This window comes from Dysidea avara, chromosome 8, assembly GCF_963678975.1.
Source record: "Dysidea avara chromosome 8, odDysAvar1.4, whole genome shotgun sequence".
Taxonomy (NCBI): Eukaryota; Metazoa; Porifera; class Demospongiae; order Dictyoceratida; family Dysideidae; genus Dysidea; species Dysidea avara.
This window is the reverse complement of record NC_089279.1, coordinates 27,011,956-27,039,282: the sequence shown is the minus strand read 5'-3', so window position 1 is coordinate 27,039,282 and position 27,327 is coordinate 27,011,956. Positions and strand designations below refer to the sequence as shown.

The 27,327-nt window shown below is 35.2% G+C and overlaps 2 protein-coding genes across 2 annotated transcripts; both read right to left on the bottom strand.

Moving 5' to 3' along the window:
- Positions 1-15: 15 nt before the first annotated feature.
- LOC136264894 (titin homolog) lies at positions 16-13,378 on the bottom strand. Its single transcript, XM_066059660.1, has 41 exons — positions 13,326-13,378; positions 13,250-13,280; positions 13,004-13,117; positions 12,782-12,943; positions 12,673-12,729; positions 12,419-12,622; positions 12,195-12,353; positions 12,087-12,143; positions 11,897-12,031; positions 11,787-11,853; positions 11,666-11,724; positions 11,573-11,609; positions 10,467-10,588; positions 10,380-10,410; positions 9,824-10,020; positions 8,128-8,208; positions 5,704-5,826; positions 4,157-4,231; positions 3,895-3,957; positions 3,779-3,835; positions 3,710-3,730; positions 3,608-3,652; positions 3,487-3,551; positions 3,337-3,441; positions 2,899-2,929; positions 2,737-2,850; positions 2,537-2,689; positions 1,873-2,178; positions 1,657-1,818; positions 1,537-1,593; positions 1,358-1,492; positions 1,241-1,307; positions 1,113-1,192; positions 1,029-1,065; positions 933-979; positions 823-882; positions 522-598; positions 403-469; positions 294-360; positions 110-240; positions 16-54 (listed from the first exon to the last, which is right to left on the bottom strand). Exons 1-41 carry the CDS (start codon positions 13,376-13,378, stop codon positions 16-18), a joined length of 3,750 nt encoding a protein of 1,249 aa, XP_065915732.1.
- Positions 13,379-22,698: 9,320 nt separating this feature from the next.
- On the bottom strand, positions 22,699-26,980 carry LOC136264893 (early endosome antigen 1-like). The gene is made up of 26 exons (XM_066059658.1): positions 26,837-26,980; positions 26,475-26,513; positions 26,393-26,425; positions 26,261-26,314; positions 26,175-26,195; positions 26,083-26,118; positions 25,959-26,023; positions 25,827-25,913; positions 25,617-25,775; positions 25,517-25,547; positions 25,360-25,464; positions 25,235-25,306; positions 25,004-25,141; positions 24,909-24,944; positions 24,705-24,854; positions 24,558-24,624; positions 24,437-24,498; positions 24,270-24,315; positions 24,140-24,186; positions 24,022-24,090; positions 23,884-23,960; positions 23,766-23,832; positions 23,660-23,714; positions 23,226-23,272; positions 23,103-23,177; positions 22,699-23,037 (listed from the first exon to the last, which is right to left on the bottom strand). The coding sequence occupies exons 1-26, from the start codon at positions 26,978-26,980 to the stop codon at positions 22,699-22,701; spliced, it is 2,121 nt and encodes a 706-aa protein (XP_065915730.1).
- Positions 26,981-27,327: the final 347 nt, after the last annotated feature.

Sequence of the window (27,327 nt, the reverse complement as noted above, 5' to 3'; positions counted from 1 at the left end):
TATCAAGAATTTAGTTTATTCACCTGGTTTGGTAGTTTCTGAGAAAGGTGCAGCCTGTTAGAATATATGCACATACACTGACTGTATAAATCTATAGCTAACACTCAACCTTCTTGTTAGTGTTCTCTCTGTCATTGTGTTCTTTGAAGACTTGTACCCTTTGGTGATTACTGCATAATCTGTTAAGGAATGACAATGAAGTTTGAAGTTCTGTTGACAAATTTGAAGATGTTTTATTTCCTAAAATTTGTACACGTTTGAATTAAAACTAGAACAATATTATCGTGGTCTACCATCCAGTGAAAGTAGAGCTGAAATCTTGCCAGCATGGTGAGTAATTTCAGCAATGTGGGCTTGCATCTAATAAAGGAATAAAAACATTTCAATATTAATTTCCTTTACTTGCAGTTTTGCTTCTTCCACAAGCTGCTCCCGTTCAGCCATAAATATGTCAATTTCAGACTGCATTCTATTTGATCACTGTTTTTGCAAGACAGGTGACTATGAAGTTTAAGGCTTACTCTGCAATGTGCTTCTCTAGTATGCCATTCATAATGCCTAGTCCTTCATGTAAACGCTTGCTGATTAGCTCAGGATACTATATGATGTTGGGTTGCATGTGAGTATACAAGTATTTATTTATTTATTGTTGCTTTATGGCAAAATCCAAAGGTCTGCAGGCAACCAGTGCCTGCAGCCCAGTACATGTAAGTACAGTAATGTGTGTGAATTCACCTGAGAGTCTTTGTCTAACTGCTGAATACATTTCTGGTATACCTGTTAACCAATTTACCTGCTAATTAAAAAGATTTTTTTTTTTACCTGAGGGTTTGCTCTTTTAAGAACCAAAAGTCTTTTCTGTTGCTCTATCATGGACAAGTTCTGTGAGTTTACACAACTTACTTACCAATGTTGCTACAGTTATCGCTTACCACATGTTGTAAATACAATGCAGAGCTGGTGCTGATAGTAGTTAGAGCTGTGAAATAAGTGTAGACTAAACTTGTGTGCAATAATACAGGAATTACCTTCAGCCATCCTTGTAATAAAATCTTGATATGTACCCTAATTAGAAGAGGAATACAATTAAAAGTTAATTTCAATTTAGTTACTTCAGTTTCTTTTGAAATCTGACTAAAAGCAACTGGATGATCAGTGCTAGTTCCATTAATTTGTCCACTACCAATTATCCCTATATATTATTATTGATGTTTACATATGATAAAGATCACTGCTTTACCATCTCTCTGAAGTTGTTTGTTTACAAAATCCACTGCTGATCCTACACTCTCCACAAACTCTGAATACTGAATCAAGTGATAGACTATAATGTACCGTTTATTGCACACATACGTACATGTTCAATGATGGTTTTCTTGCTTTCTTCTTCCTTGTCTACAATCCACTGGTATTCTCTGTTTTCCTGTTTGCATTGCTCATTTACAATGTGATCAACTTCTTTAATTGTTTGACCCATATTAGTGTATTCCACCTATTAGTAGATTAATATACAAGTATCCACTAGTATCAGTTTACTATAGCATGAGCTGCTTTATCAAGTTGATTTGTCTGATTAAGGTTTTCAACAGGCTCCTGTAAACAATACAGTAAGAATGGCATAGAGTAGCACATTTATAAGAACACTTTCACACATACCTTCACCAAACTATTTAGAATATTTGCATGATCATTTTTAAGATGTTGTGAATTGAGTTCATCTTTGGCATGGAGGTCAAGGAGTGTTTCCACAATTTTCTCTGAGGAAATTGGCTGTGGTTTGCTGCTGGAATTTCTGTTATGACCAGCTGTTTCCTGAGACTACAAAATAAGTGGATGTGAGTAATTCAGTTTTTCAGTTGCATAGCTACATACCACTGACAGACTGGGAGTGTCTTTGGACCATATCTCTGGTAACTTCACCACCGGATCTGTTGGCTTATAAGTAGTACTAGGTCTTTTATGACATATGTCAGGAAGTTTTGTCATTGTGAAGGAGTTAGTGCTACTGTCTTTCTTGTTATTATTAATACTGGCAGTTAGAGGATTAACTACTTGTTGCTTCTTATTGCTTAGTGGTCTTCTCCCAACAGTAAATGTGCTCCTTTTGGCTGCACTTTTGTTGAACACATTGTTCTGTCTGTATTCCTCTTTAACATTAGCACCTTTGTCTGTAGTGGTCTAAATAATTGATAATAGATTGCACAAAGTCTTGCTGTGCTTATTCATTCATATTTACTTCAATTCTGTGTACCATGCATTTACCAGTGTATAATAGAATTATATACTTATGCATACTATGCTTAAAAATTTGCCTTCCAGCTTATTCTAATAGGCAATGTAGCAAAGCTCCAGCTTTACTATGCAATGCATAGCAAATTGGTATTCAGCATAAACAGTACTGGGACATTTCTTAGTACCACAAAATATATAGATATCCATTTTTGTAAGAAGACGCTACTTGCTTGCATGTATGTGTGTGCACTATTTAGTGCTGCAATTATTCAGTGACATCACAACACTTGAAATTATTTCTTACTACTATTGGAGGGAGTGTAGGTGAATTTGTACCAGTAGTGCCATCTTGATCATCACTGAACCTTGCAGATGATAGTTGGTCTTTTATCATTTTGCTGCCAGCACTATCCATAGTTTTCTTCTTGTCTACAATCTTTTGTAAGAACTCAACTTCCTAATTGTTGAATTAAACTTTGTGAAAGGAATTATTTCATTACATACTTTGTTAGCTTGGCTGAGTTCCTTCTTTAGTCTATCAACTTCACTAACCATAGCCTTCAGGTTAGTCTTCTCTTGTAGCAGTTTGTTATATGCCAGCTTGGTAGATTCCAAATCCTTTTAACATCTTTATTAGCTATGACTTTATTATTTTTAAGAACTCACTCTTTGTTGAGTGGAGTACTTTCTCTGCAACCTGTTTATATAGACAGAATTACCAAACTATGAATTGGTAGCATTTTAAGTACGGTATTATGACTTGCTTTGCATTTTGGGTTAATGTCTGTGTATGTGAGTTCTGCTCTTGACTGATCGGTGACTTTGCCACTATTTAATGACAATAGATTTGTGAAGTACACTGGTTTATAATGATTGTACTTACTCTCATGGTGATTCTCTTGTGGTGAGTCACTTTGTACAGAGATGAAGTTTAATATGCACAAAGCAGTTAATATAATATGCACAAAACAGAAACTTTACCAAATGTGTGTTTACTTAATTAAGTATATGCTTATTCACAGGAACCTTGTGTGTTAGCCTGTTATACGAGGCTTTAAAAATAATTGAAATATTTTTGTTACCGGGTTACTTGTAGGTGTTTACCTGGTAGACGGTCTATATGAAAGTTGCAAATTTGCTAAGTTGGCAGTGGATGTGATAAGTGTCTTCAATTTATCCAGTCCTTTTAATGCCTCATCATAAGCATGTCTAATGATTGAAGAATGGTTAATCACATTTACCATATAGACTTACTGGAACTCGTGATGCTTTATGTCTTTTAATAATTCTTCAAGCAGCCTCTCACCAGATTCTATATCCTGGTATGTGTGAAATTGTTAATGAGTGTTATAGTTTTGTAAGGAAGTCATCTTACAGGTTTGTAAAACTTCATACAGATATCTAGCTGTTTCATGTAGAACTATTAACACAATTCATGAAAATTTTGACACATTTAATAATTTCTACAGTGGCTTACTGCGCTAACTGTCTTGAGAGCCTATAAAGGTAAAATATAGACACTAAATTTTAGACAAAATTGTCTTACTGTTTCTTTCTCCAAACGAACATTCTCAAACTTTTCTATCAACTTCCTAACATGGTCCTAGTGATAACATATATTCGTTACTATTGTACACATGTTGCTAGCTAATGTTCACTTACTACTTCTTCATCTGTAATATATGATTGTGTTGGTGGTCCAAATTCTTCATAGTTTGCTATTATCTGTTTGAAATTAAAATGTATTTCAGAAGAAAACTGTTTGCTACCTTTTCCACTCTCTCATTAATTGTTTTGAGTTCTTTGTAGACCTCAAGTCGACTAAATGGCGAGCCATCTTTATTGTCACTTCTTGTATGTGTTGCTTTCTTCTTCTTAGGCATGACTCAGCTTCAAGTAATCATGTAGAGGTAGCTACCTATACCATACACCTAGCCACTGTGGTGAGAAATTTTAAGGAGGGTATATCACATTTGTTGGGAATTAACACCTTCCATTCCTACATATATAAAAAGTGTGATTACAATGACGTGTAACATCACTTACATAATAAGATTGCAGGGTCTTCTTCTCTACCCTGTAAAAACTATACAGTATTTGGTCTACCTGTACTACCTGCATGCAGAATAAATATTGTATCAATAAATGCAACATTTTAGCACTTTGTTTTACAAGAAAATAAGAATGCTTAACCTCTGTATATTATTCATGAATACAGATTACCTATCTGTTTAATTTATGTTATTCTAGTTGTTGGACTTCAATTGTACAAATGATACAGCACAATACAGTGGAAACTCTCTTATCCAGATGGTCTGGTACATACTACCGCCCCACTCCGTATCTCAGAAATGTCCATAACTAGGAATCGCATGCTATTATGCTAAAGTGACTACATTTAATGTTGTTATTGCTATCAGTTAGTGCTATGCAGTTTAGTGAGCAGAGGGGGAAGTGTCACTACAGAGCATTCATGGTCACTTCCCTATGCATAGCAACCAGGTGGTACGTAATTATTATTAGCAGAATAAACAAGCTGCCAAACAGTCAGATAAACAACAACCTTTAGGCTCTCTCCTTGTACTTTCATCTAAACCAAACTTCACTGTGGTCAATAAGCTACAAGCCACATGACTCATTAGGGGCTGTCTAGACAATGGAGGTGCCTGGATAATAAAGATTCGGTCAGATAAGAGAGGTTCAACTGTATGGCAGAAATGTCTATGTTAGTACTCATGATGGAGAGACTTATTTCCATTGGAAAAGATATGGACTAATACCATGAAGTTTTTCAAGGCCAAATCTGTCAAGAAGTTTAGGTGACCAGTGGAGTTCAGAGGCATAGCTACAATGTAGGCAGTTGCATCACCAAATTATGGTGACTGAACTGAGAGATACATTGGACCTTTTAGATGCGTTGAAAGTTTGCATTAACAAAGTTTATATACTATTTATATTAGTTCAAGTTACTGTACATAGTAAGAGTCCATCCAGGGGAAGCTCTAGGGGGGTTTAGCTACTGAGGTTTCCAGAAACTGGTCAAGCAAGCTCTAATAGAGCAGTCACCCTAATAGAGCACTCATTCTAATACAACAGTCAAGCAAATTTTTAATATAATAGTTTTATTAATTAAACTACTTAAATTACTCTCACAATCAATCTCAGATGGTCTAACTTTCCCAGGGGAGCATAACCCAGATCCCCTGTATTGACATGTTGTAAACGTCTATATACTACTCAAGTCAAGGTTTGAGCAACATGCATAAAATACACAATTAGTAGGACTAAAATTACCTCCAGATTCAACCTTCTAACTCTTAATTTTCAAAACAATTCCTGGGGGCATGCCCCCAGACCCCTTAGCTGGAGCATGCTACATACTTACGTACACACTGCATCATTCCTAAAGCATTGCAAGGTCTGCCTCACCTATTTAAAATTTCTAGCTACGCCCCTGGAGTTATTATATACTTGGAGTGGGGAATACTTAATGTCACCTGTTACACCTGCACTCATCACTTGACTAGCAGTGACTTGTTCTTTAGGAGTCAATGATGGTATACGGGATGTGATGGGTAGTTGAAACTGTCTATACTATATGTAAATGACCCACTGCATATGAAGACTGAATGAATAAAATAAAATCAGATCACTGACATATGTGTTGAAGAGTGTGATTGAAATGTCTACTTAATTCGCATGGTGCTCAAAGAATTACAGAACAGGCAATATTAGTTGTACTATTGTGTACCAATACATTGTGAAGTATAATTGTTGCATCAGATATGTTGGAATACATTTTTGGTTACCCACCACTAGCTCCATTAAATATGAAATTTTCTAGTACTTCTTGCACACTACAGCCAACATAAGCAAGGTACAAGACTTATAATATAACTAGTGGGGCAAAAAAATTATTAATTTTCAACAAGTAGAATAGGGATCAAAGATTTGATTTTGAAAAAAACTGCGTAAACAAGAAGTAATAGGGATGATAATCCACAAAATTCTATGCATCATCAGTTCAAAGCAAGTTATTTGAATAGTGTACACTCAATTTGCGATTCCTATTTCAACATTTTAACAAAATTTAACCACAAGTTGAAATAGGAATCGCAAATTGAGTGTACACTATTCAAATAACTTGCTTTGAACTGATGATGCATAGAATTTTGTGGATTATCATCCCTATTACTTCTTGTTTACGCAGTTTTTTTCAAAATCAAATCTTTGATCCCTATTCTACTTGTTGAAAATTAATAATTTTTTTGCCCCACTAGTTTCATGATTTTTTTCATGTCCATGCACATGGACTACTTCTTAAATATACGTTCAACAGTACATGATTGTTTAATAAAGAAACCCATTGTAATATCAACTGGCAATAAACAATTACATAAATAAGTTTAATAAACAATTACATAATTAAGTTTAATCATTGTCCTCTTCCTCTTCCTCTTCAACACACGCTTGACAAAACGTGATCGACTCCAATTAAAGTGCTGAGTATACGGAGTATCCCGCTTTTTATTTTTCAATCGCGTACGGAAGGGACACACCCCTTTTCAATTCGAAATTTACCAGTGTGTTCCAATAGCTTACAAGCCTTGTTATGTCGACTCTTAGCTGGTAAACAGCTGAAGAATATAATAGAAAGTATACACGAAAGGCGTACAGTAATAGTTTAAGTGACGAGGTGCGGGCCACACCCCCTTCACTGTCTCGTAATGAAGGAAGTCTAAAACCCGAGTTTCAGTGAACAATAGTTATGTTTAATGTTTAGTGTGATACAACTTGATGCATTTTAGTCCTGTGAGCTAAAGCAATGGAATTTTAAACAATTCTATATTATCATCTGTATGGCTTCTCGATCGAATGGCGTCTCGAAGAGTGATTCTTGCTCTATATCTCGCAATCGCATTAGAGAGGGAAGATTTTAATACCACACAGACCTGGGTACGAATGTTTTTTAAATACGCCATACGTTTTTAGGGCTGATATCTACTTCCTACGAGCTGTAGGCGCGCGAAACAAGAAAGAAGAAAGAAAGAAGAAGATGGAGAATCTAACCATTTTCAAAATTTTAAAAAACACCTAAAACCATTTCCCTTACTTTTAATACTTGTTGGCTAGTGTTGTAAACACAAAAGAAAGGTCTAGAATGTTTTAGAAATAAAATCTAAAGCCCGGAAGGCTGCTTTTGGCGTGCGTTCTATTAGAGTGTTTTGAAAAATTTCTGCCTGATCCCTATTATGTACCACTACCGTGGTACATGATACCACTACCGTGGTACATGATAGTATGTACTAGAAGCGTCAATTTAGCATGTACGGAATGTAGAAGCGTATCTGTAATTGAGTACATGCTTACTAGTTTTTATAATATAGACGGTCAGTGAATATATAATATTATAGTGGAAATAACCTCCAAAGTCCAAACTGGTAACAAACAAAAATCACACTGGACTTATGCAGAAGTTATAGTCACACTTTCCAGAATGTACTGTAGAGGACACATGATTGTCTACATGCACTTCTGCCATACAAAGAATACTCTTTTAACAAGTCTTCAAGGAAAACTTATACTTTACTTACATAATTATATATAATTACATATGAATACAATTACTTAATATGCATGTCTTTGGCTCCAAGTGTTCAGTGTTGACCAGGAAAATTCAGTTACAAAAGTGGTTACATATATACATGCAGATTTTAAGGCTATATGGTTACCATTCAGGATATGCAATGTAAAACTAAAGTACAGCAGCTATAGCTACCTTTAGACAGTAAATATGTATGTAAGTAAACTAAGGTAAATGCACTTGTAAAATATAATTGTGAGCATGCATGGTGACTGTTCAGCAGCACAAATTATTATGTGATTCTTTCTCACCTCAGGTGGAAGGAATTCCTTATTTCTCTCTTCAGAGATGTACTGCAATGTACACATGTCAGAGTATTGTGATCGTGTAACCTAGAAATTAACAAAGATGCACACCACTCATTATATGTAGCTTTTATCCCACAATTGAGTACTGCAATTGTTACCACGTATATAAATTCTTAGCGAGAAAACTCAGCCTGTAAAGTGTTACATATTAATTGCAAATTTGCAACACTGGGTACTGAAGATGCAGATTAATATTTGAAGCTTACAGGATGATAGCAATGAGCTACTTGCAGCATATGACCGTGATTAATTTTTTTCAACAAAAGCACATATATATACTAACTGCATGCATTTAATGTCATGTCACTTGAAAAGGTGAGAAGTATGCAGGAAATGTGCACAAGTTTAAGCACACTTACAGCTTTAGGTTGTCAAATGACAAACTTTTAACTCTTGATTTTAGTCATAAAAAGTGCACAAGGAGGCTGTTTATTGCCATTAGGAGCAAAACTACTTTTTACTTTTATTTTTTATGTCAAACAGCATGTTTGGTTGGTTTATTTGATGAAACACTGTTAATCTAAAAGTTACATTAAATAAGCATTAGCTAAGCCAATTAATCAGTTATTCTATCAGTTATAGGGAGCCAATAATTGGTACAGTACAGTGACTTGGACCAGGTCACAGTCCATACTCACTACACGTAACTATAGGAAAGCCACATAATTTAAAAAAAAAAACAGTATTTGATTGGGCTTTGGAAGATGTGTGTGTGATGCATAGACTCTACAATTTACACATTATAATACTTGGTATCACTATAATGGTGTTTGGGTTGAATGAGTTGCGCTTTCTTTGATATCACAAGATGTTTTAATGACATATGATTTTTGCCTTTATACTACAGGAATACGGTGATAATCAATGTCATTGGAATTATCTATGATGTTGCAACTGGTGAATCATGATAATAACCAATCACCATGCATCTCCAAGTGGCCACAGTCTATTTGCTGATCTGTGTACCTTATATCTCCGTAGTATACAAAGTGGAGTCTACTTTTTTAACTTAATTTTTTACAAATTTAGTAGGAAAAATTGGTGATTTAAGTGTTTTGGCTATAGCTATATCACAGTTATCATTACCACATGAATTATGGTGCAGCCTTCAAAAGCCTGGGTGTGAAATCAAAGGTGGTGGCCAAGAAATGGGTACATTATGTTAATGCTAATAAATTTTAACAATGGCTGTGCATTATTAAAATTAACATCATATCTTGGCTGGCCTCCACCTTTGATTTCACAATTTTGAGGCCATTTCTTGGCCACCACCTTTGATTTCACAACTTTTAAACCCAGGCTTCACGCCATTTTCACATGCAGCCTGCCTGTTTTTGTGTGAATTTCACTTCTTTTTGTAATTTACAAGACCTTATAACCAGCCTATGGCTGACTTTGGGATTTCTTTTTACTCACATTTCTTTTTATCTACGTATATACAGACACAACAATGATTATTGAAAACTGAGTTTTAACTTCATGATGCAAGAGTGCTTTGACAGCTGACCAATAATATCAAATGTTCAAAATTATATCAACAAATCCATCAAAGCATGAAGAAAATGCCACACTATATTCCTTTACTGAAACTTCTTCTAGTAATTCTGGGTAATTTGTGCAGTTCAGTGGCTTTTGTCACATTTTCTTTAATCCATTTGCTTCTGTTATGCATTGGGGTGCCTTTTATCCCTAGAAATGACACTGCTTCTTCTTCCATTGAGGATGAATGAGTAAAAGGATTGCACACTATACTGTGTTGGAGTGTAGTAACGTGTTCTCTTTCATAAGTAGATAAGGTTTTCAACAGAGTCTTGCTCTGTTGTGGCTGATCATAGTCTAATGATATACCGTGGTTAATACTAGGTAGAACTGATAGTGAGGTTTGCTGTGGAGTTTGAAGTGATACATACCATCAATACAAAATGGAACGTTTCTGGCACTACGTAGCTCTTACCATATCAAAAGTTGTATTATCAATAACCTGTAGCTGATGGTCCAGCTGATCAGGTATTTTCACTCCCAGCTGAAAGATGTTTATAACAACAAGACCTCTGCATTCATATGTATATACACCTCTTCATGTAAAATGTCTTTTATCTGCTGCTGAACTTCTTTAAGTGCTACAGAATTATTGGGTTTGAATGAAGTTATCAGATCAGTGAAGTTTGCAACTTTAAGTTTGCAACTTTACGTACCTAGTTTCACATTTTCAGAGAATGATGCCATCTAGAGATATGACAGTGAGTTATGCTGTCAAGATCCATGCTGTCATAATCACTAACCATAACACTGGTGCTCTCCTTGGTGATATATTCTCTAACAATCTTAACACCACTTCTAGTAGTACTACACAATTTGTTGAGCCCCTTCAAAGCACCTTGTAATCTCCAAACTATATCAGCTCCTATAATAATCATGTTGCACAAATTAAAATTGTACTGTAGAGGTGATAACAAGAAATGTGATGAATTAAATACAATGCAATTGACAGCAGTGTATTACTATATACATAACCTCTAAAGATTTGTATTATTATTATTTATTACCATTACTGTGAAACTTCACTCAGCAAAGGTCATACACAGATGTACAATACGACAACATCATACAATTATTGTGCTATCAAAGTAATTATCTGTACTACTGAGTGTTTTCTTACTATACAATATTCATGTATATATGCATCTCTTACTTTGTTTAGAAAACAAAGAAGATATTTTACTTGTTGTTTCTGTTATTCTTGAGACAGGAGCCTGCATCTTTTCATAAACTGAATATTATTAAGTTATGAAAAAGAAATAACAGAACCTTTGATTTTGCATCTGCTATGAATATATCCCTTTCACATCTGAAGGCTTCAATTTCATGTTTCATGCTTGTTTGGTCACATAATACCATGAGGATTAGGCACAAGTACTATATGTAACTTACTTAGCAACGTGCTGCTCTAACATGTCATTCATCATTCCCATTCCTTCATCTAAACATTTGCTGACTATTTTGGGTAGCTGCATGCACATGGGCTAACTATACAACACAAGTTAAATTAATTGTCTGGTTTACCTGAGATGCCTTATCTAATTTCTGCACAGATTTCTTATAAATCTTTGAGTTTAAATAAATAAGTATATGAGCGCTAGCATGACAGGTCATACATTTTATTTACCTGAGGGTTTGCCCTTTTTAAAGCAATAAGTCTTTTATGGCGCTCTTTGATAGATGCATCCTAAACATTATTGTGTATCAAAATCTTGCAAAGGTAAATAATAATAATAATAATAATGCCTACCAGATGTTGTAAATACAACAATGAGTTGTTGCTGATACTTCTTACAGCTATATATAGTTTGTAGTAAATGAATGATATGTAATGATGCTGCATATATACCTTGAGTAACTTTTGCAAGAAAGTCTTGATACGTGCCCTGCAACAGCAGAGAATACTATTATAGCAGATAACCAAATCAATAATATTACTTACTCTAGCATGTAACCAGAGTAAATTTGGATTAGTTCCATTTATCTGTCCTCCAACTATTCCTGAAACACACATGCATTTATACAGTATATGTACATAACGTATTATGTGCAAATTACTTTACCATCTTTTAGCAGATCTTTGTTTACACTGTCCACAATAGATACTAGTGTATCCATAAAACTGAAATACTAGACACAACATAAATTGATCAGTAACTGTATACTATAATACTTGTTCAGTGATGGCCTTCTTGCTTTCTTCTTCCCTGTTTATGACAAGTTGGTATTCTCTGCTCTCCTGTTTCCATTGATGATTTGCAATAAGATCAACCTGTTTAATCATTTGACTGATGTTGATGTATTCCACCTGTGAATTTGTAACAGTTATAAAGTTAATGTGTGTACATCAAAGTTTGACTAACAATTGCACAAGATACTTTATCAATTTGATCTGATTCAATCAGACTGTTCATAGGTTCCTGTTAATTCAACACTGCATTAGTTATCACATAAAGACAGCAATAAGTTACATTTGTCAACACCTCCAAGATATCCAAGTGGTCACTCTTAAGTTGTTGTGATGAGAGTTGATGATTTTCATGAAGGGAAAGTAGTGTTTGTACAGCCTGCTCAGGAGTGATTAGCTGCTGCTGACCGATCTCTGGTGATGTGTTGTGGCTTCTGGAATCCTGAGCCATTTGTATTTAGAAACACTGTGCACATTCAAAGGCTTTAGATCAACTTATCTACATACCTTAAGTACACTGAGGTCATCACTGGTTCCCAGTTTTGGGAACTTGACTAAAGTTTCAAACTTGCAATCAAGGACTTCAGAATATGTGGCTTTATTTCCTTTACTAGCTGTCAATGTGAGAGTGTTAATAGTCTCTACAACAGGCAATGAAGAATCTGTATTAGCTAAATCTATACTGCTGAGCATGTAATCTTTGGCTTTATTCTATGATGATAAAATTTGTTGTGAAAATCGTATAGCATGTTTAACTTTACCTGATTTATTTGTTGCACTGCTGTAGTATCACTGGGAATCATCGGTGGCTTATGTGGCTATTGTATCCATTAAAATAGTGACATATAAGATATTATTTGGTTAACTTACTGATACTGGGGGTGGTGGTGTAGTTGTGTTTGTACCAGCCAGTTGTTTTCTGTCATATGGTGCTATGAACAATGGCTGTTTAGTAACACTTTTACTATTAGCCGATTTACTATTAGCTGATGCACTTTCTCCTTCTAAAATCAGCTTTAAAGTTTGACGTTTCTTAAATATAGAATGTAACCAAATACTGTACATACTAGTAAACTAGGAAAAATAACTTACTTTGTTAACCTTCTCCAGTTGTCGCCTTAGCTTATCAGCTTCATTAGCCTTAGCAGTAGCTTCCTTATTCTCCTTTGATAGTTTTTCATTTTCAGTTTGTTGTATCTCAAGTTCCTATCCAGATTAAAAACTTGAATATATTACATACACACATGCATGTAAAGCACATCCCCAAGGAAGTTATCATAATGGGCATAGGGAAATTTAATTTTATTGTGATGTCATCCTTATCTGTTTTTTATGCACCTTTTGTTTTGTTTTGAATTCTTTCTCCATCCTGTGAAGATATAGTAAATGGTATTATCATAGTACAATATTATACTTGAAATTCTGAGCAGCAATATTTGTGTAATAAACACGCAGTTGACTATCCATTCTGCGTGCAGAGGAGGAAAAGTTCTTTCCTGTATATATATATATATATATATATATATATATATATAGTAAACAAAATATGTGACCGGATTTGCGAAAAGGTACCTTTTTCACACATAAAATTTGACCCATTTTTTCAAATTTCAAACTTTGTAACTTTTGTATCATTGCAAGCACGTGTCTGTAATTTTCTATGAGTATGCCTACATTATGTGGCTACATTGTGATACAAAAAGAAAGTCAATCAGTGCAAGGAGTCAACAGTTATGACATTTTGCTTGCTGGTATGTCAAATGTGTGAAAAAGGTACCTTTTTGCAAATCCGGTCACATATTATATTTCACTTGGCTATAAACAAAATAATATCATACTTTTAACTTTGTGAGTCATTTGCTCTGGTTCTGCAGTATGTCGAGGCCTGTAGTACATACAGAGAACAAGGTTAGCTACATGTAATGCATGATTCTGATGAAGACACATGCATCATAAACAAACCATGACTGTAAAGCAAACATCTATATTTGGAGATTATACATATGCGTGTGTGTGTGCATGCGTGTATGTTTTATGTTGTCTGAACTTAATAAGCTTGTGTAGTAGGTTGGCACCTTAGACATGGTTATCTATTTCAGGGCTGTCAAGCACTGACATGATGGCTGATCCACATGCCTAACAATTTTGTCCTTTACTTGTGCTATCTCCTACAACACATGCATGGACCTAATTCTTTTGGCAAGGTGTGGGCTTGAGTCTACTATACTTTTAAATTTACCTATTATGCTTTTTGAAGTTTCCTGCCAAATAGCCTATTATTATGCTATGTTTTTCCTAGTCCAATCATTAACAAAGCTACTACTGTTACATAAATCACAAAAAATTCATTAAGAATACTTTTTCACTCAACAGCATCTGCTTTCAAACTTAGATAAATGCTAGCAACTTTACCTTGAAATCAAAACTCCACTGTGACGATGATTATATATACGCATATATACTTATTTTACCATTGATAGAGATTTGTATGTTCATTGTGTATGTAACAACTTTAAACAGGCTGTAGGGCCAGGTGTCCTACAGACCTTCAGCACTTGTGCTGTAAAGCCTTAATAAAAAATATTTAAAAAAATAAATTAAATCGAATAAGTATGATTTTATTGCAACTGCATGCTTTCTTTGCACAGAAGCTTCTCCAAAATAATGCAAACTTTCTTGCCTGAAATTATTCCTATTATGCCAGCATTGTGCTTAATGCTTTGCCTACCTACTAATAATAGTAGCAAGGTGATTATCACACATTTTTTTTTCTGGGAAGCAAAAAAAAAACAGTGATTATTCCTTTGAGCCACTTGGATGTAGTGGGCTCTAAATTAACTGCACTGTGCAGGCCCCCACCCTATAGCTACCCGTGTACATGAGTTTCAAATAAATTGTAAGGTTTCATAGTTTGGTTTTCCTTTGTGTAGAAACAGTAAAATATAGAGTTAGCACTTTGTGTGAATTTATTAAAATAGTGGCTTCTCCTGCAGCTGCACACCAATATCAAGTAGTGGTGGGTGTTAATTGAAATTGGGTATATGAGGAGAGAGATCAGTATGTATGTTATGTGAACATGTAACACAAATTTAATAATATTTTGAAGTACAGACACACTATGTGTATAAACTGGGCATGTACATAGTTTCTTAACATCATAAATTGCTGCTGGCACTGCATTCAGGAAATAAATTTATGTAAGTTGAGTAAACTTAGTTAGCTACCATGCATATGGCATGCAAGATTTCTTTTCAAATGTAACAAGGAAATGTCTACAATTTATTGCTAAACTTAACCTTGAAATATTGATGGTTATATTTATATATATAAAACAGTGTTAGTTACCTGCATTGTGAGTTGTATAGCTTGATTTTGGACTTGACCAACATTTTGAATTTCTCCAGTGCTGCCTCAATATTATTACACTCTTTTCTGGCAATAAAAGAGTAAAATGGAAGAAATTCTTCTTTTGCTTACTTAAATTTTTCTTCGTCAGGAATCTCGATACCATTCGAATGTTCCTATTATTCATTACAAATACATCACAGTTTATAATATTTTATAACATGACAAACTCACATCAATTAATCGTTCAACCTTATACAAATAGGCTGCATAGAGCTAAAAATAAAATTATCTTTCGAAATAAATTACTCAACAGTCAGCCATTGCACTTACATCATGCACTGTCTGAACGTCCTAGAAAGTAAGATAGATAGCATTTAATCATGTATAATGCGTGTGTGTATGTGTATGTGTGTGCGTGTGTGTGTGTAGCTGCATAATGCTAAAGAGACATAAATTATACTTACTTACTGCAGTTTTATGAGACTGTTCACGTTTAAGTTTTACCATCAAATCCTTAATGTGATTCTGCACAATTGTAAAAGAAGAAAAAGTAAAATTGGTTGATGACAATATTATCAATTAATAGTTTAAACTTTTTGGTTGAACACTCTATTCTGTACACGTCATAAATCTCCCATAGCAAGGACTTACACACAATTGACACAACATTTATTTGTGGTTTAAGCTAAAGATATGTAGATGGTTGGGTATACACATGCGTGGAAGCACAACCATATACTCTGACTTACAAACACTGTTCTATCTTGTGAATATGGTTGATAAGGTTCATAGCTTTCTAGTATCTATGTATATAAACTGGTGATGCCATTAACATCAGAACAATATAATACTGTTACCATTTCAACTCTTAGTTTTATGTCATCAAGTTGTTGTAGTATACTATCTCTATTGCTTTGAGCATCCATTCTCTATATATACTTACAGTCAACAAAATCTTTTGGAATATATACCAAATCACTATACAGTCTACACTAGTAACTTTGCTAATATGTGTAATATAGTTACACAGGTGAGAACTTTTAGGAGCTATATAATTTCAACACAGTTACAAGGTTTTAGCAACTTCTAAGTTGCAAGATATAATAAGTGATGTTATCAGGTATATTCTGTGCAATTTGCAGCTATGTGAAATTGTATTAGCAGCTCATGTAACTGATCTTAAACCAATGTCAATTAATTTATGCCAGAAATGAGTTAATGAAGTAATATGGTGGATATGACACTTAATACTAACTTGTGGTTCATACAAGATAATAACAAATAAAACCACAATTAATAGCACACTAGTTTCATACACTACCAGGGGTGGATTTAGGGGGAGGGCTAAGCCCCCTTCACCCCCCTTTCCTTTCTAAGTTAGTATTTGGCCATTATAAAACCTTAAATCTTCTGTGTGTATCAAAAGCAGACTTATTTCATGAACTGCATCACTACCAACACAAATAATATCTATGCAACTATACCTATTGTTCGACTCTGTTCCAGGAGAGTGTAGCATCCCTTTCCTCAAGAGTTCTTCCAAAAACAGGTTTTGATTGTGGATTGCATCTCCAGTTTAATGGTGGGTTTTGTTTTATTCAGATAATTATCAGTGTTTTCACTATGGCTATAAGAGGAGATTAGTGTGGTTTTTATATTTTGTATGATTCAACAAGTGTTAGTTGGTTTAACTGGTTAGAGTTATCAGCTTCAGTACAATATGTAGCTACCAACTTGGCCATTCAGCAAACTGTAGTCTTTTGGTAATTTACAATCTCATAAGGCAGCTATATAACATATTCACCCACTTTTGTCTATGGATGTAAAATCTGTAACAGTTACCTTCTGATATGACCCCATGCTGTGGGTTATGGTGCTGGAATTTGTAGCTGGCTATAGCTAGATCAGTCTTTCTAACCCGGCAGATCTAGAAATTAATTGACTATATCACTTATCACAACTGAAAAACTGCTAAAAACACTTTCAGATCCACTTTTAGAGGGCCTAATTTCAAAAATCTCCTGGGGGCATCCCTATGTTGGCGGAGCATGCTAGTGTGCTTCACACACTAATGTAGTCATTTTTCCAATTAGTTTATTTGACCATGGATACTACATGAATCTTACCACTAGGGCCTTGTGAGAAGGCTAGGTATCTTCTAATGTCTGACTAGTTACCTATGTATGTCCCTGTCCAGCTTAGCCCCCCCCCCCCCCACATTCAAAAAATCCTTGACTACACCTTCTACCATCTGTACACACACATTTGTTTTGTGTTCACTGTACCTGAAGATAATTGTCATCTGTTTAACTATATATATTATGTGTATCACTGAATACTTCCGGTTACAAAAGTAATTTCTGTGACTTCAAAGTCAGGAACCCCAAAGTAAGCCTCATGCAATTGGGAGCTACAATTTATTGTGGCTGACCGTATCACTGGTCCTATTTGCATAAACATATAGGAGAAACCCTGCACACCTACAAAAAAACCACCATCATTGGATGGCGGTTGACAAGTGAACAATTCAAATGGACAGGGACCCGCCGATTATGCTGGCATAATAATGAGCATAATAGGTACCTAAAAGCATTGAGCATAATGCTAGCCTGATAGGCAGAACACTTGTGCATTACCATAAATTCTTGCTTATCAAAATACTGATCAGAGAAAAAGATTGATATACTCTAATAGAACAATCAGTCAGCTGACTGTTCTATTAGAGTGTATCGATCTTTTCTGTGACATGCATTTTGATAAGCAAGGATTTAGAGTCTGTGCTTCAGCAGCTTACTGTTTTCCCATAAAGTGCAACTTTATTAGAAAAACATGGGAACTGAGGTATAAATATTGAACATAATTTGAGCATAATAGGAAAATTTTTGAGCAGTGCAGCATAGCATATTTAAATAGGTAAAATAATGAGCATAATCGGCGGGTCCCTACAAATGGATGATTTTGTTTCTGTTATTTACCAACCAGTGTTAAGTATGTATTGCATGTCACATGATACAGTATTTTAACTGTGTATTTACTATGTACGTATGTCTTTGAAACAAGAGTTATCCTTGTGGTGGCAACAATAGCATCACTTGGGTTTGGCCTATCCCCAATATTGAATTACCCATTTTGTTTTTCAAATTTGAAATGCATGCATGTCATATACTCAGCAAACTGCAAACAAAATTGCATGAAAAAGCTTTCAATACTAGTAGAGTAAATGATTATAAAAGTAATATTAAATCTTCTGAAATTTATTGTATACATAGATGCATGTGACATTAAATTAATGTCATAGAATATATACCTTCTGTACAGTCTTGTAACACATACATCAGTGCACAATTTTTATGAAATATCTTGGCTGCATATTTTCAGGTTTTAATATTAACTGATGTAACTTTGAAGTACTACTCAACTGGATGCTTAGGAGGTTTCTCATCTCTTACTAGCCTGTTCTTTATCATGATGGTTATACTCATTCTTTGAGGTACAATTCTTATTCTTTCCCACTTGTATTTGTAGTGATCCATTGTCTTTTGTGTAGCTTGCATTTTGGGTGACATATTTTGCTAATGTCACGTCTTTCCTTGTATCTCTTGACTTGAAATTAGCTGCTTCTGCTGAGACATATGGGTCAAAAATCAAAGTGCACTGAAATGTACTGGTAGTAGATGTTTTAGCAAAGGAGGTATCTCTAGCTGAATCCAATGCTGGTATGTGCACACTCTCAACATGGTTACTATACTGGGAAGATTGGAAATGTAGTTAGCTTTGAGTATTATATTATGTAATTTCAATAGACATTTTCAGCATTGATGATCAAATAATACTGCGTCCAGGAAACAGTTGAATTGTAGGTAGCAAAACTTAATAAAAAGTATGTTACTGGAATAGGCTAATATTGTTTGACTTTCTGGTCACTTCAATTTGTAGTCAAGTTGGTGTGGCATTCTTAAATGAAGCTGTATGTGTATAATCATTTTGCACTGCACAGGGGTTCATTATATAGATAATATGTAGATTATAACTTCCCTGTATAGCATATCCTTTACTTTGCTTTGGACTTCTCTAAGCATGCACTACATGTATTAATGAAATGAATGTGTATGAAGGATTTAGTTATTCACCTGGTTTGATGGTTTCTGGGAAGGTGTAGCCTGTAGAAATGTGCACAGATGTAACTGTAGTTCATATCCTTGGGAAATCAAATGTAAAGTTCATGTTAACTTTTTACATTTATTGCACCACATTGTTCCTACCATTTCTGTACTGCCAAAGTTTTTTGACATTTGGTATTCCTACCACAAGCCTGTGCAGAAGTACAAATTTCAAACGGTATTCAGAACCTCCTCCATATACTCCTGGATAAAGATTTTCAGTAGTCAAACAGTTTGCCTGTAGGTTAGCTCTTTGTATAATGAAGTACTTGGATACAGTGGCGTAGCCAGACTTTTCGCCATGCCTGGGCAATGGGTGGGCAAGCCATTTCCTATGTAACACACGTACACATGCCCATCTTCATATGGACATCAATATAACATTTTTAAAATGCATTATGTATCATCCTACACTGCTGTATGCAAGATGACTAACAACCTAATAGAAGCGAACGCCTAGCTAACTATTGGCCTTCTAACATATTACATACATCTAGCTACATGTGTCTTAATACCAGACTACAAAGGTTCTTGAATTAAAGCACGAGGCGCTCTATCACGTGATGACTATGCTCTGCCACTAGTTGTTAGCCTAGAAAAGTGGAAACAAAAAGAAAAGAATTGCTGACTGAACAAGTACTCCATACCGTTTGAACTGAGCAGTATCCACACGGATACATGGGTGCTAATTTCACAAATACCTCTAGACTGCTTTGCCTCCCGAGTTTTGACCACACCAATAGCTTCCGTGATCACTTAATCCAAATGTAAACCGTCCAGCCTACTATTGTGAAACCAATTCTTTGTCCTTCACTCCTTGCCACAATGCTGCGCGGGTTTTTGTAATCACGTGATCTTGCTTCTATTTATTTCCTCTATTTGTGCACAATCAAGTTACTCGTAGGGAAAATCCCTTGGATACCCCACCTCTGTTTAGCCAAAAAGAAGGAAACCATTGGCGAAAATGGCACGGTGAGTGTTGTATAAGTTGTGCTATACTTATTCTTGTACAGTGACTAGTTAAGTAACTTTAGCAAAATCTCGAGCTATCCAGCCCACGTCTTTATAATTACTCTAGGAGCTGATGGTGGGGCAAAGAAGTCTGATGCCCGGGCAATGCCCTGGCTTGCCCGGGTTTGGCTACGCCACTGCTTGGATAGGAAGGACTTCTAGGGCAGGGCTATATAGCTGCATCCTTCAACACTAAATTATGCTAGTAAGCAAGCTGATAGCTATAGAGCCAACTTTCAATCAAGTATTCTAATGATTCTAAATATACACACTGTATGAGTAGCTATAATAGCTTGAGGATATGTGACAAATTATTAAGGTGCATTGTGTCTCTACCATGTATCACTCTGATAACAAACTAGCATATTTTTATGTAACTATATGCTTCAGTGATGAGGACCTGTGCTGCAGTATAGTATATGCTACCACAGCACATATGTGTCACCATCCCAACTAATACCCTCAATAAAAAACATGATAAGTATTGTGTACTGTTCACTCATCACATCAGTTAAGGATGTTAAAAGAGTTCACAAGTACAAAGTCTTCTAAAGTGCTCATGTGCTATCACAGAATAATATACTTTCAGTAAGCATGTGATGCTATTACCACATTATTGTAATCACACTTCTGCATGTAGGAATGGAAAGTGTTAATGCCACACAAATGTGATACTCCCTCATTTAAAATTTCTCACTACAAAACAATATAATTGATGTGTTGCAGCTAATTAAGTGTAGATGGTAACCTTAAAGCTGAGTGATCCCTAAAAAGCTTTACAAGAACTGACAATCAAGGTGGTTTACCATTTAGTCAGCTTGAGGTCTACAAGAAACTTGAAACAATTAATTATAGGGTGGAAAAGGTAGCAAATAGTTTTCCTGTGCTAAATACATACGTAGTGTCAGAATACTACATTTTTCATATATAACTCATTTCACAGCTCTAACTGCTATCAGCACCAGCTCTGCACTGTATTTGCAACATTTCGTAAGTGATAACTGTTTATATGAGTCATAATGCAACATTGATAAATAGCAAAGTTGTACACTCACAGAACTTATCCATGATATAGAAAGCTCTCAGTTCATATCTATACAGTATATATGCATGACTGTGTTAACTGCAGTATCCTGAGTTAATCAGCAAGCGTTTACATGAAGGACTAGGCATTATGAATGGCATACTAGAGAAGCACATTGCAGAGTAAGCCTTAAACTTCATAGTCACCTGCCTTGTAAAACAATCAAGCTACTTATGTGCTGATGCATGAATGGGTGAAACGTGCAAAGCTAAAAGTGCAAAAATATCATTCTGAGTTGAAATGTGTTTCTATTTCTTTATAAGGTGTATGCCCATATTGCAGAAATTATATACCCACATTGCTGGCAGGATTCCACTTTGCTTGTCACTGAATTGTAAGACCACAACAGTAGTTGGGCCTGTAACATTACTGTGAATTTGCACTACTTGTAGGAAATGAAACAACATTTTTTGTCAAAAGGACTTCAAACTTTATTGGCATACCTTAACAGATCATGCAGTAAACACCAAAAGGACATAAAAGAGTACAATAACAGAGAGAACTTTAACAGAAGGTTGAATGCTAGTTTATATAAACATTACAGCAGCTAATATCCTACATCCACTTTGCCTGCATGCACTACCAGTAGCTATATGGATTGCATTAGAGCTATGCATAGTTTGTGGATAAATGGGGCAGCCCAGGACACTGCAAGATGCTAGGTATTAAAAGCACCTGCATCTTCCCTAGTGAGGAAGTTAGCTGCTGTATTTATATTGTTATAGCCAGTACTCAGTTGCATCAAGCAGCCTGACTACTGCGCCATGCATCCCTGGGTGACCAAAATGTGAAATAATTTATTTATACCAAGTGTGCTAGCACACATGATTGCATTGGGTGAGTCAAGGTGGATGTCAGTGATTAGTCAGGGGCGGGTGGGAGGGTGACAATTTGCAACAGCTTTAATCTTTAAGACTGACTTCAGTATAAGTAATTCTAAATAGTGTCCCTACTGCCACGAGTAGAGATCGAGTGATTGCTGTTTTGCATGTGCAACAGTATTGATTAACATTTGTGGGATCCAGCTCTAATAACTAGTACTCAACGCCAACTACACCCAAGGCTCCCTTGTTTTGTTAACCTTATTTACAGTGGTAAATCATGTTATAACATAATAATTATTTGGTACACTCAGATACTATGATTATATGGATGTAGTTTGAAAACATTACAATACTGTGTAATCAGTGCACATGCCATGGCCCTTCCAGCTTTGTTCCTGTGAGTTTAGCAGTGTTCTCTACATGTGGAAGTGCATGTGTTACAAGAGCCTTCTGTTGCTTTTGAGATGCTTTGTGAGCAAATATTCTTGTGGCGTTAGCTGTAGCTGGAGTATGCCTGGTTGCATAAGGATTCATTACCTGTTGAAGAATTTCTGAAAACTTTCTTGGTTGCTTTTTGTGTATACTTGGAAAGTGAATAGCTTCTGAAGGTGATTTTGAAGGTGGTTTATTACTGCAGTTATTTGCACTGAAGTCAACACAATGAGCTAATGAAGGCATTCGAAATTTCCTGGTTGGTGCCTAGCAAAAGAAACACAGAAACAACGTATCACTTAGCTATACATTCAATATTAGAATGCATGTACATTTTCTTGATAATTTTGTTCCTTCTTCTTGTAAGCCTGTGTCCTCCATGAGGTTGAGCTAATGTTGACTCCATGCTGTGTAGAAAAGACCATGTCATTATGTAATTATTTGTGTATATATACCTTTGTCCTCAAGTGACCAGCCACATTTTTCCTAATTACATCAATTGCTGTATACACACAACACACTGTACACCATTCATATCTAGTATATACATTACTAGCCTGGAATAGAGAGTGTGCTTAGCCAGTTAGCATTTTCTTTTACTGAATTTGTTCCACCTTTACTCTCTTCTATGGTTTCCATACCAAATGGATTTGTGTGCTATATATTTCAAGAATTACTGTATAATATTTGCAGCATGCCAGATACAAGCTTGCACATGTATGTTGTGTGCATAAATTACAAAGTTTATAGCTTACAGGTTTATTCTTGGATGCTGGATTGTCATTTACGTGGTCTATGGTGGTCATGAAATTTCCCAACATTACCTCTACGTTATCTGTGCATTATATCGTGTAAAGTGAATCCAATTTTGTTGTATATCTGTTTGTACCTGGCATCTCAAGCTTCTCCATTGATTTGGATAACTGTTGAATAGTGCCATCAACCTTTCAGGTGATTCATAAGTTCTCCATGTGTAGATAATGACAGACACTCACCCTCTTTGATAGCTGATCAAAGTATACAGCTTGTGTAGTTTCAATTTCCTTCTTGTGTTCTTCATAACTATAAAGTGTATTATCTATGATGGAAAACACTTTATTTAGCTACTCTTACTGCTGTACAGATCCTGCAATTTCCTCATCAATTCCTTTCACTTCTTTGTCCAGCCATTTTTGTAGTTCAGTGATATTCTATCAAAGTGTACTTTCTCTCATGAGGCATCATGTATTAAATGTGTTTATCCAAATGTACCTTTTTAGCTTCCTCATTTGATAGCAAAGTTTTTCTATTTGACAATGATGGTATGGCTGCTAGTCTCCTCTAATGTACACACACTGACATCATATCATTACTCATAGTATGCTGTTACCTTCAGCTTAATGAACAACTTTAATTCTAACATGACTCTAGAGGCAGCTAAAGTATATATACATAGTTTGAAATCATGCAACATTTTAATAGCATGCAATATGCTGTATAGTACTGTAATGTGTACTAACCACTTTTCATGATATCAGCCAATTCATTGATTGGAATAGCCTGTTTCTGTAAAAAATTCAAATAGAATTAGCAGTGTAGAATAACTTCTAGAAAATCACTTCAGCTGTACATGTAGACATAGGCAAAGATATCTTGCATACTAAATGTTGTGCAACATGTGGCTTACCTTATCCCCAAAAACATTACTTGGAGTAGCATTGTTTAAAACTCTCAACAGTTTATCTGATCCTTTAGGTGCACATGTATATGATCACTAATAGTGTACACACCATTGAGTAGCTATGTACCTTCTCTTCCTAATAAAATGATGATCACATCCACTGCTTCACATAAACAATTGTACTGTTGTCTGTACTAAAGTATGAAGGGAAACATGCACACATATATGATATGTGCATAGCTTAGCTACATGCATGTGCACATTCAGTACTAACCAATACCTTATGGTTCAAAGTCTCATCAGTCATGTTGGCGAGATTTGCTATTTCTTTTTCAGCAAGATTTGTCCTTTTCTGTCCTTGTATTAGTAGTTCTTCTACGGTGTTAAGTTGTTGTTCAACAAGCCTAGATGTATGTTTTGCTGACTGTATACATTGGATAACCAGTAAACCAGAAATAGTAAGTGTATGTGTACTCACTACAGTTTGCTTCTTAGAGACAACTCCAGATGGTATCTGTAACAGTATGGGTCGTCCAGCAATGTTTTGACAAATTCAGCTATAGTTAAACTAGCCTGTTCTTTTTGTTCTCTTTGTTGGCTAGTAGATGGAATTATTACAGTTTGTCTGGGTGGTTCAGCTTGTGGAGTAGCTTGTGTATTCTCATTTTCATCTACTGGACTGAACTGTCTTGATGTTTGGTAGTTGATTTGCTACACATGAAAATGAGAGTGTTTATATAGTAAGAAATATTTACCATCATGCAGCAGCAATACAATAATACCGTATGTTAATGTACTGTATACCTGAGAGATAGCTGCATCCCTTGCAGCTTTGTGTTTTAGTGAGTTAAGTTCTGTCCTCAGCTTTTGAACAGTCTATTATATTCACATCATTGATATGTGCAATATTCCTTTGTTTAGTCACTAACTGCTTTAAGTTCTCTGTTTGAAATTTCTATTTTACATAGTTTGGATTTGTCAGTTTCATTCTTTTGCATCAAATATGAGTTGTAATTCTTCAAACTCTCAACCTCCTATGTGTTTGCAAAACTTGCAAATAGCATTCCGTTGTAAAAAAATGCTCACCTCAGTCATTCCTTTGATGGCTTTCTCCAACCTATGCATATACATTTTGAAGTAAAGCAAGTACATAAGTAAATAGCTATGAGTATACCACAGTATGTACCTGCCACACTTTAGTGCCTCATTTGTATACATGGTGATTATATGGTCTGTGTTATGCATCCCTCTATCTCCTGCTATAGAATATTTACATGTCCTTGTGGTACAATCATGTACTTGTAAACCATTACCATTTCCAAACTGTGACTGCAAATCTTTTCTTCTACATTGCAAGACAGTTAACATGCCATGCTAAGTATATAAAATGACATACTTAAGAGCATCTGACATCTTCTCAACTAGCTGAGCATTAAGAATTCTCAGCTGGTGCACCATTTGGAGTGCATTCTGAACTGCAGAACTATATGCTATATGTTATAGTGGTTTAAACAGGCTTATTACTTACACAAACTCCTTTATATCAGGTATATGATGTTCACCAGTACTATAGTTGAGTTCTGTGATTGTAGCCTATAGTGTAGCAGTCAATAATGTCTCATATTTTACAACTACTAGATGTACATCTATACCTCATCAAAAAATCGCTCTAAACATTTCTTGAAAAACTAAATAAACACACAGATACATAGACCCTAAAATAGCCACATGCTGTCTCACTCACGTCTTTCACTGAAGATAGGTCCTATATACACACAACATAAAGATATAAAAATGTTTGATTTTTCATAATTTTTATATAGCTAATACCTTTTCTCTTCTGGCTCCAAGTGCTTCATGTTGTTTGAAGAGACTTTCTAATGTCTTTTGAAAATATAATCATACAACACTTGAAAGTGTCTGTCCTTTTGAAGCTAGCTATATAACATGCATGGTTCTCACCTTTACAGGGATGGACACAGCTGAATTTAATGGCTATAACAAGAAGTACATAAAGCTGATGTTTTTTATGAGACATGCGTACCATGGATAGTTCACTCTCTTCCTCAAAACTCTGAAGTATCTAAAATAATTAGAAATATGAATATACCTTACAATGATACTTACATGCATGCATATATGTGACTGGATTTGCGAAAAGGTACCTTTTCCACACATTTGACATACCATCAAACAAAATGCTGTAACACTTGACTCCATATGCTAATTACCTTGCTCTTAGTATCAAAATGTAGCCAGATACCGTAGCTACATTTGTTGAAAATTTCAAACAATTATATGCCATGATCAAAATGTTATGAAGTTTCAAAGTTCAAAAAATGGGTTAAATTTTGTGTGTGAAAAAGGTACCTTTTCGCAAATCCGGTCACATATATAGTAAATTACCTGATCTACTCTTGATTTTATTATGTCTAGTTCATCAATGATGTCCTGTCTTATATGCACTCTATTGTCCACAGGAGATGGTTCACGTAGTGATGCCACACTCAAGAGTCTTAACTGTCTTTTCTTTGTCTTCTTTCTGTACATGTTACTGGTGCCCTACTTTCAATTCAAGCCAAAACAAGACAGTAGAGTAACTGAGAACAAGCAAGAGCTACTTACACTTTCCTGAGCAGTATAAAACTGTGGAGGTGACAAGTATAAGGAAGCAATGGGCAATGGTTGAGAAACCTCATGCAAGCCTGAAGTTTTGAAGTGGGTATTGGTAGGAATGCTTTGTCTACAGAATGCAGTAATCTTTGTAGTCAAAAGATATGTGACCATCTTAAAAGCACTTTTTTTAGAATTGCTATGCTATGATGTATCTTTTAAGATTTGTATTGCAAGGAATACCTACAGAATTAAAACAGTTATAGTATCAACAGATGTCTTTG

What these genes read in the sequence shown, in the direction of transcription:
- LOC136264894 (XM_066059660.1), bottom strand. Translation starts at nt 13,378, where the DNA reads ATGGATAGTCAACTGCGTGTTTATTACACAAATATTGCTGCTCAGAAT. An exon ending in ACACTCCCAGTCTGTCAGTG is followed by an intron (nt 1,819 to 1,872) that starts GTATGTAGCTAT and finishes CTTATTTTGTAG; the next exon opens with TCTCAGGAAACAGCTGGTCA. An exon ending in CATTGTATTTACAACATGTG is followed by an intron (nt 883 to 932) that starts GTAAGCGATAAC and finishes GTAAACTCACAG; the next exon opens with AACTTGTCCATGATAGAGCA.
- LOC136264893 (XM_066059658.1), bottom strand. Translation starts at nt 26,980, where the DNA reads ATGTACAGAAAGAAGACAAAGAAAAGACAGTTAAGACTCTTGAGTGTG. An exon ending in TTGGAGCCAGAAGAGAAAAG is followed by an intron (nt 26,196 to 26,260) that starts GTATTAGCTATA and finishes GTGTGTATATAG; the next exon opens with GACCTATCTTCAGTGAAAGA. An exon ending in CCATCAAAGGAATGACTGAG is followed by an intron (nt 25,465 to 25,516) that starts GTGAGCATTTTT and finishes GCAAACACATAG; the next exon opens with GAGGTTGAGAGTTTGAAGAA.